The sequence below is a fragment of the Monodelphis domestica genome, chromosome 8 (assembly GCF_027887165.1).
Source record: "Monodelphis domestica isolate mMonDom1 chromosome 8, mMonDom1.pri, whole genome shotgun sequence".
In the NCBI taxonomy this organism is placed as follows: Eukaryota; Metazoa; Chordata; class Mammalia; order Didelphimorphia; family Didelphidae; genus Monodelphis; species Monodelphis domestica.
In genome coordinates this window covers 198826724-198836147 of record NC_077234.1, presented here as the reverse complement: position 1 = coordinate 198836147, position 9424 = coordinate 198826724, and the positions used below count along the sequence as shown (strand labels likewise).

General features: G+C 39.3%; 1 protein-coding gene across 1 annotated transcript in view; it reads right to left on the bottom strand.

Moving 5' to 3' along the window:
• Nucleotides 1-602: 602 nt before the first annotated feature.
• Nucleotides 603-9424, bottom strand: part of LOC100016764 (zinc finger protein 420-like) — a 70410-nt gene continuing 61588 nt past the window's right edge. Inside the window, exon 6 of the mRNA XM_016424880.2 lies at nucleotides 603-3193. Coding sequence (XP_016280366.2) covers nucleotides 1694-3193 — 1500 coding nt within the window. The 3' untranslated portion in view covers nucleotides 603-1693. The remainder of the gene's footprint in view (nucleotides 3194-9424) is intronic.

Genomic DNA, 9424 nt, shown 5'->3' with positions numbered 1-9424 from the left:
CCTTTTTAACCTTGTTTGCATTGATTTTATTTGTACAGTTTTGAATTTATATAATAAAAATAATCTATGATATATCTCCTAATGTTATCTATTTCTTCTTTACTCATAAATTCTTCCTTTATCAGTAAATTAGTCTGAAAGGAAAACTATTCTGTGCTTTCACTTTAATTTGTTTATGGCATCACACTTTAGGTATAAGTCATTAGACCTAATTTGGACCTAATCTTCATATGGCTTATGACATATTAGAGTGAATTGTCTGATTTTGAGCAAGATGAAAGCTCTATGTGAAAGTCTATGGTTTCTCTGATGCAGAACAAGACTGGACTTCCATGCAAATGCCTTTCCACATTGCTTGCATTCATAAGATTTTTCCTCAGTGTTGATTCTTTGATGTACAAGACTGGGGCACACTATGAATATCTTTTCACATTGATGGGATTCATAAAGTTCCTCACCACCAGAGATTCGCTGATGTAAAGCAAGATCAGAGCTCTGCCTGAATGTCTTTTGATGTTGCTTGCATTCATAAGGTTTCTCATTCATGTGGATTCTCTGATGTATAGTGTTAGATTTAAATTAATATCTAATAATTACAAGTATTATATTTTGTAAAGTTTATTAATAGTCACTTGAAGTAAGAGAAATGAAAGAACAAAAATAAAAGCCTGGGTAAAAGCCATGTGAATGAAATTCTCCTGCCTGGCACTCACCCCACCTCCACAAACTGTGTTCCTGGGAAAAGAGCAAGAAGGCAGAGCTACATAAAAATGTATCCTCCCTATGTCAGCATGTGAGGTGAGAAGTAACATGGGAAATTTGGAAAGAGAGTTCTGGAGAGCAAAATTCTATTTATACAGTTGCAAGACTAGAGCTCCAACTGGATGTCTTTCCATGTTGTTTCTTACCATAAAGTTTCTTACCAGTGTGTATGTGAAATCCCCTAAACCCCTTTTATGATTACAATGGTATCAGCTTTTTTCATTATAACACAGATAATATAGTTTGCCTCAAAGGAATTATAAACATTAGCTAAGAAAATATAGTTTAAGGATGGTATAAAAATCTTTCTGACAAGCTTTTTTAACTTATCCTGAAAATCAAAGGTTCCAAACAAGCCCACCAAACCGTGTTGTAAGATCATAATACAGGAGGTAGAAGGATGCTCTTTGGTCCAAAATTATCTCTGGTGCAATTGTAAGTCATACATTCATCCATCGAAATGCTGACTCCTAGTTGTCAGTGGAAAAAAATAATTAAATCCTAACCCTTTACCGAAAAGATCAATAATAATAATAGATATACAGTTGCCAGTGATAGTATTTTTGACACTTTCTAGCTTATTCAGATGTTGTGCAATCTGTCCACATGAATATTCTGTATTCAGTCTGTCTTTTAGGGTAGGATATCATCAGCACTTGTACAATCTATCCATGTGAAAAAATTCTATATTCAGTCTGTCTTTTGGGACAGGACATCATCAGACTTCTCTATAAAAAAAGGCTATTTCCTAAGGCCTGGGGTCTCTGGTCCTGACCTGAACCAGGGTACAACTTTAATGGAAGTTTGGCCTCCTCTCAATAAACCTTCGAGTTTTTGCATGGGTGTGATAAATTTTCACCACACCAGTGTAGATTCTCTGATGATGAGCAAGACTGGAACTCATTGTGATTGTTTTTCCACATTGACTGACTTAAGTTTTCTTTCCAGCATGGATTCTCTGATGTACAGCAAGATTGGACCTCTGATTGAATGCCTTTCCACACTGATTGCATTCATAAGGTTTCTCCCCAGTGTGGATTCTCTGATGTACAGCAAGACTGGAGCTACGACTGAATGTTTTTCCACACTGTTTGCATTCATAAGGTTTCTCCCCAGTGTGGATTCTCTGATGTACAGCAAGACTGGAGCTACGACTGAATGTCTTTCCACACTGTTTGCATTCATAAGGTTTCTCCCCAGTGTGGATTCTTTGATGTGTAGCAAGACTGAATCCCAGTCTGAATGCCTTTCCACATTGATTGCATTCATAAGGTTTCTCCCCAGTGTGGATTCTCTGGTGTACAGCAAGACTGGAGCCACGACTGAACGTCTTTCCACACTGACTGCATTCATAAGGTTTTTCCCCAGTGTGGATTCTCTGATGTATGGCAAGACTGGAGCTACAACTGAATGTCTTTCCACACTGATTACATTCATAAGGTTTCTCCCCAGTATGGATTCTCTGATGTTTAGCAAGATCAAATCTCAGTCTGAATGTCTTTCCACATTGATTGCATTCATAAGGTTTCTCCCCAGTGTGGATTGTCTGATGTTTAGCAAGATCAAATCTCAGTCTGAACATCTTTCCACACTTATTGCATTCATAAGGTTTCTCCCCAGTGTGGATTCTCTGATGTGTAGCAAGACTGAAGCTACGACTGAATGTCTTTCCACACTGTTTGCATTCATAAGGTTTCTCCCCAGTGTGGATTCTCTGATGTGTAGCAAGACTGAATCTCAGTCTGAATGGCTTTCCACATTGCTTGCATTTATAAGGTATCTCCCCAGTGTGGATTCTCTCATGTTTAGCAAGATCGAATCTCAGTCTGAATGTCTTTCCACACTGATTGCATTCATAAGGTTTCTCCCCAGTGTGGATTCTCTGATGTGTAACAAGATTGAATCTCAGTCTGAAAGTCTTTCCACATTGCTTGCATTCATAAGGTTTCTCGCCAGTGTGAATTCTCTCATGTTTAGCAAGATCAATTTTCAGTCTGAATGCCTTTCCACACTGATTGCATGCATAAGGTTTCTCCCCAGTGTGGATTCTCTTATGTACAGCAAGATTGGACCTCTGACTGAATGCCTTTCCACAATGATGGCATTCATAAGGTTTCTCCCCAGTGTGGATTCTTTGATGTATAGCAAGATCAGAGCCACAATTGAATGTCTTTCCACATTGCTTGCATTCATAAGGTTTCTCCCCAGTGTGGATTCTGTGATGTACAGTAAGATGGGAGCTCTGACTGAATGTCTTTCCACACTGATTGCATTCATAAGGTTTCTCCCCAGTGTGGATTCTATGATGTACAGCAAGATGGGACCTCTGACTGAATGTCTTTCCACACTGATTGCATTCATAAGGTTTCTCCCCAGTGTAGACTCTCTGATGTACAGCAAGACTGACCCTGTGCATAAAAGTCTTTCCACACTGATTACATTCACTAGATTTTTCCTCAGTGTGCCTTCTTTGATATTCAATAAGGGATGAATTTTGAGTTTCAACACCAAATTCTCTCGTAGCTAAGTTATCAGGACCATCACTCATGAATCTATGCTGGCCCATTTCTTCCACAGGGAGGCTCACTTCTATTGGAGTCTCCTTCATTTCAGGTTTCATCTCTTTTTCTAAAAGAAACAAACAGTAAAACATACATACATCACCACATACACACACACACATATATATTAATATATCTCATTTATTCCACTATCAGAACATAAACTGGTTTATATCCTATTTCCTCAAGTAATAAGAAAAGTCTTCCAACTTAAATGGATACTATCCATCATTTGAATATATCATTACCTCAAATCAAAAGAACAATTTAATTAACAAAGAACCTCACATAGCAGCACATTGGCTTTTTGTGATTTCAGTAAGGCTGGCATTATTATATTCCTATCTCAGATCATGACCTCAGAATGGATGGCTGAGGGACTTGACCCAAATCCCAGAAGCTCAGACCAAATCTTGTCACTGGGCATGCTCTATCCATAGTACTTGACAATTCACTTTTGTTTTTTTCCTTTTAGCTTCTGTTTTCACTGCTTATACATTCAATTCTATCCTCATAGATATGATACCAGAATGTGTACATATACTAAATATTCCTATTGTTTCATGATCTTGCTTATCCTTAAGCATTATACAATTTCCTTCATGATTGGTTTTAAACTTTTTTGTTGTTGTTGCAGGATCTGAGATCAAATGAAGAAAATAAATACCATTTTTTTGCATTCACTCAGGGAATGAAAGATTTTGTTCTGTTTCGTACTTCTTAAGACTTTACTTTTCTTTGACTGCCTCTTTCCCCTACAATAAAATCCTTCTCCTGAATTTAAATGAAGACATGGCATTTTTTCATGTTTAAAAATATATCTCATATAGTAACGTGAGCCCATCATCCCTTTATTAAAAAAAAAAATCCCTTAACTTCTGTCTTGGAATGAGTAGTGTGTATTGGTTCCAAGGCAGAAGAGTGGTAAGGGCTAGGCAATGAGGGTTAAGTGCCTTGCCCAGGGTCACACAACCTGGAGGGTTTCTACAGCATTGTTGGCATGCTGTTTCCTATAGCAGATGGTGAGCTCCATGAGAACAGGGGATATCCATTACATGTTGTTTTTTTTTTTGTCCCTTATAACTTAGTATAGGACCTGACACATAACAAGCATTAATACTCATTTCTTGCTAATGAAGAGCTCACATTAGATAACCTAACCCTCTTTTGCAGTTTCAGGTTCTTTGATCCTAAACAATGACTTCTTATGAGGTTATAGACTGATCCCCTGAAGAGCTCAAAGGACATGCAGTCCAACTCCATCTTACTGATATGAAACACAGGCTCAGGGATTCAGTGACTTGTCCAAGAAGCCACTGCTAAAAATATTTGAAAAAGAACTCCATGTCAGGTCTTCATGCCCTCAAATCTAGCCCTTGCTTCACTATGGCATATAGAAATCTCTGGTAACCACAGCTCTCACACACTACTTCTCGCTATAATGATTAAATTTGGGTTTTGACTAAATAAGAGAGTTATAAAAAGTGGTCATCAATTATTATCCCTTAAGTCAGGAAAACTATTAGCAGCTTTGAATGATTTTGTTTAATTTGAATATTAGTAAAAGAGGGAAATGTGGAAGGGAAAGAGGTAAGGAGACTATCTAAACTACCCTAAATGCAGATCTGGTGAAATAAATCTAGCGCCCCAAAAGACTTCCCATCTACACATGGGAATCCTAGACACTCACCAGCAAGCCAGGCAGGATCCAGGCAAGGTCCCAATGCAGAAAAACCCTTGTGAGCTAACCTCACCATGGCATCAGTTGATGCCATGAACCCAACAAGAATGTCCCCAACTCCAAGAAGCTCCAAAGCCAAAAGTCAAAGTTCCAAAGTGAAAAACTCTAGTTGAAAGGCCCAAAAATCCAAGTCAAAGTCAAAATGCAAAAGCCCCAAGGAGACCTACTCCAAAGAAACCCAAAGGAGAAGAACCAAGGAACAGAGATTCCAAAGAAGAACTCCAAAAGAGAAGTCTATTGGACAGGAAGTTCAGAACTTTTTATAGGCCTTTTTCCTCATCACTTCCTTTCTCTTTCCCACTTTACAGGAACCAATTCTAGTATTTCAATTTGCCTAGCACTGCCCAGGGCTGGGGCAGAGGCTTCTGGAGTTGTCACCCACTCTAGCAAGTAATTTGTGAACTCTCATACTTAGTGACTGGTAAGATACTAAGTAGGGGTACATAAGTTTTTGATTGCTTAACTTAAAAGTTGCTGATGATAGACAAAGAGAGTTTGATTCTTCACTCTTCACATTGCTTTACTCACCTTGACAGGAGTTTCTCAGGTCTATTTCCTCTAGCATCCATGCTGCTTCCCTTTGCTCAAAATAAGAGATCACATCTTCTCTGGAAACTGCAAGCCCTGGTCATGGAGAATCAATCAGGGAGGAAGATGGAGAGAAATTTATCTTTAGGAAAAGGCACATGAATCCAGTTACTCCATGTAGAGAATCTCTCCGTGAGGTTTAGCCTTTGTAATACAAGGAACCCAGGATAGGATGTGCCATGTTTTCCTGCTGTGAGACCTGTAATGAGCAACAGCCAAATGCTCTGCCCCACTCCTCACTCCCCACCCTGCTGGGTTCCATTCTGGCAGAAACTCCTAAGCACAAGCTGGATAAAAGGGTTATTGTTCTGGATCAATCTGAAGGTCCAGACAAAGGGACCTTGATGGATCAGCTCTTATTCTATCCCCCAACTGCTCCTCACTCCCTGAAACTTAGATAAACTTTGTGTACTTTTCATTTGGGGAGTTTCTGCCTCTTCTACTGGGTGACTCAACAAATCCTCATTGGTCCCCATTCTGTTTCTAAGCTAGTTCATTATTCCTGACAATGACAGAGGAAGGTAAGCAGGATGCTTACAAGGACTCCTGAACAACAGTTTCCACAGCATTTATTTTTGGGAAGGGGAGGGAGAGGATCATGAAACCAATTTGGAATTAGAAAATTTGGTTCTGGTGCATTTCCTTGGTAGAAGGATGTACTCATTCCATAGTTTTCCATTATTACAAAATGAGAGGCAGTTAGAAATACAATGGTTAGAGTCAAGAAGGTGTCAGTTTAAATAAGGCCACAAACAATAACTATGTGTGGGCCTCAGAACAAGCTTCTTAATCGAATCTCTATTTCCTCAACTGTAAAAATGGAGAAAATTGTGTGGGGAAAAAGTGACATAATATAAAGGAAACCCCTGGCAGAGCACCTGGTCAGGATCAGGTCATTATAAATGATTATTTCCTTCCTTCTACTTCTCATCAGCTGTGCTGGAGGTTGAGGTAAATAGGAAGAAACATTAAGGACAAGTCTGCTCTACTAGGGACACCTAAGACCTATGAGCTAAAAGTTTATAAAAGAAGAGAAAAATATTCCAAATACTAGATCCATTCTAAAGATAAAGAAGTTCTAAGGAAAACCTGCCTAAACAGTTTTCAGAGATTTGTTTGGGAGGCAAAATTCAGGTCCAGGTAAAGGTGAGACTAAAGAATATTTGAGATTAGTTCCATCTCTTAGATTCTTGAACATGGATTTAATTTTTGATCTAAGCTCCCTAGACTTGAAAAGAGACAGTTCAAGAGCACCAAAGGACATCTCCAAGTTCATATGCCAAGTTATTTTATAGGAAAACTAGGCAGCAGGAAATCCTTGTTTCTTAGACTCAGGAAACTAGTATTTTTCCCTTTCTCATAACTGATAAATGCTCCAAATGTTGTCTACTACTAGTGAAGATATTTGATTGGATTGCAGACTCATTAACAGGGGTAATTGTCCTTACCCACAAAGAGAAGGTTCCAGGCATTTTCCAGCATCACCTCCTTGTACATTTCCTTCTGGGGAGGGGCCAAGAGGCACCACTCTTCCCAAGTGAAGTCCACAGCCACATCCTTGAATGTCACCACCTCCTAAATCATCAAAATTCATAGCACATAGGCCTGAAATACATGCCAGGATTAATAATCTGACTCATCAAATTCAGAAGGAAACCAAAACACAGACAAGGTCTGGCCCCTAACCCTTTATGAGTGTCAGAGTCCACACTTGAAACCATAGCCCTTAAGAGCCATGGGGAATTTTGAGAAAATAGCTCTCACATTGGAATTATATCAAGGAGCGTCTAACTATGGGTTTATGACTGTGAAATCCCCTAACTCCCTCATGATTATATTAGTATCTACAGTTTTTCTTAATTCAGTTATTTTGTGATTATAGACTTTAAATTTTCTAAAACTAAATGTGAATATGAGTTTAACAATGCTGGCTAGAAAAAGTAAATGTTCACTAATGAAGAGGAACCTGAAATATTTTTAGAAAGAAAACTTGAAATTTGGTTCTCAAGAAAGCTCAAACAGCACCATGCTGCAATATATATATATATATATATATATATATATATATATATATGCACATACACACACACACACACACACACACACACACACACATATATATATCAAGGAAGGTCTGTATAGGAGGAACAGGGGATATTGAAAAGAATGAAGGCACTCTAATTCACTAGGGTTACAGTTAGGGTTCTTGTAGAAGGTTTTCAATAAGGACTTAAGGGAAGTGAGGTTAGTATTCTGAACTGGGAAGAAAGGAATATTCCAGGCATAGGGTACAGCCACTGAAAATGCTTGGAGCCAGAGGCAGCTGGACCACACAGTGGATAGATGTCTTGATCTGGATTCAGGAGGAATCGGGTTGAAATCTGGCCTCAGACACTTCATAGCTAGGTGACCCTGGGCAATTCACTTAACTCAGATTGCTTAGTCCTTCTTGCTCTTCTACATAAGAATTAATACTAAGATGAAAAGTAAGGGTTCAAAAACACTCTCCATTTTGGGGCAGTTCAACTGTTCAATGGATAGAGAAATAGGTCTGGAGATAAGATATTCAGGTTTCAAATCTGGCCTCAGACATTTCCTTACTCTGTGAACCTGGGCAAATCACTTAACCCACACATTGCCTAGTCCTTCCTACTCTTCTGCCTTTGAAATTATATTTAGTATCAATTCTTAGAAAGTAGGGAAGGGGTTAAAAAAAACCAACAAACCTGCAGCTGAAAAAATCCATAAGGCCAGTGCCACTGGATTAAAGAATACATATAAGGTATAAGGTATAAGAAGACTGGCTAGCCAAACATTATGTATTTGATCCCTGAGTCAATAGGGAGCCACTCACTGGAGCCTATGGTGTAGGGGAATGACACAACCAGATCTGCACTGTAGGAAAATTACTCCAGTGGCTGAATATAGAATGATCTGGAGTGGAGACTCTTGAGCAGGGCAGACCCACCACCCATTGTCTTAATAGTCCAGGCACCATGTGATTTGGGCCCCCACCAGGATGATGGCAGTGACATAGAACAGAAGGGGGCATATTGGAGAGATGTTGCAAAGGTGAAACTGGCAGGTCTGGGTACCATATTGGTTACGTGGGATAAGAGACAGTGAGGAGTCAGATGACTCCTATGGTTTTGAGTCTGAGGGACGAGGAGGGTATAGTAGAGGAGGTGGAGGTTGTGTCGGATACAGAGAGAACAGTTTCTGTTTTGGACACACTGAGTTTCAGATGTTCACAGGTCATGCAGTTTGAAATATCAGTATAGAAATTTGGCATGCAAGCCTAGAGGTCAGCAAATACATTAGGGCAGACAATGTCAATCTGAGACTCGTCAGCAGGGATGCTGATTACATCCCTGATAGGTGATGAGATCACCAGTGAAAGAAATCTAGAGGCAGAGCAGAAGAGGACTAAAATTAGGACCCTGAGGGAGATGCTCATCCTAAACTTTCTCTTATAAGGTGTGATCTGGAGGAAGATCCAGCAAAGACAGAGAAGTGGAGATCAGAGAGGAAGGAAGTAAACCAGGAGAGACTGATGTCCTAGCAACCTAAAGAGAAGAGAATATCAAGGAAGAGAGATTGGCCAAAAGCATGAAAGGCTACAGAGAGGATTGAGAGAACAAGGACTGTAAACTACAAACCAATATCACTGGTGAACATTGTCTCAGAAATTTCTAACCAAATCTTATCAAAAAAATCACAGCAAAGTGTTAAAGGAATCATTCATTTGTGCCAGGAATAAAAAGGATGGTTC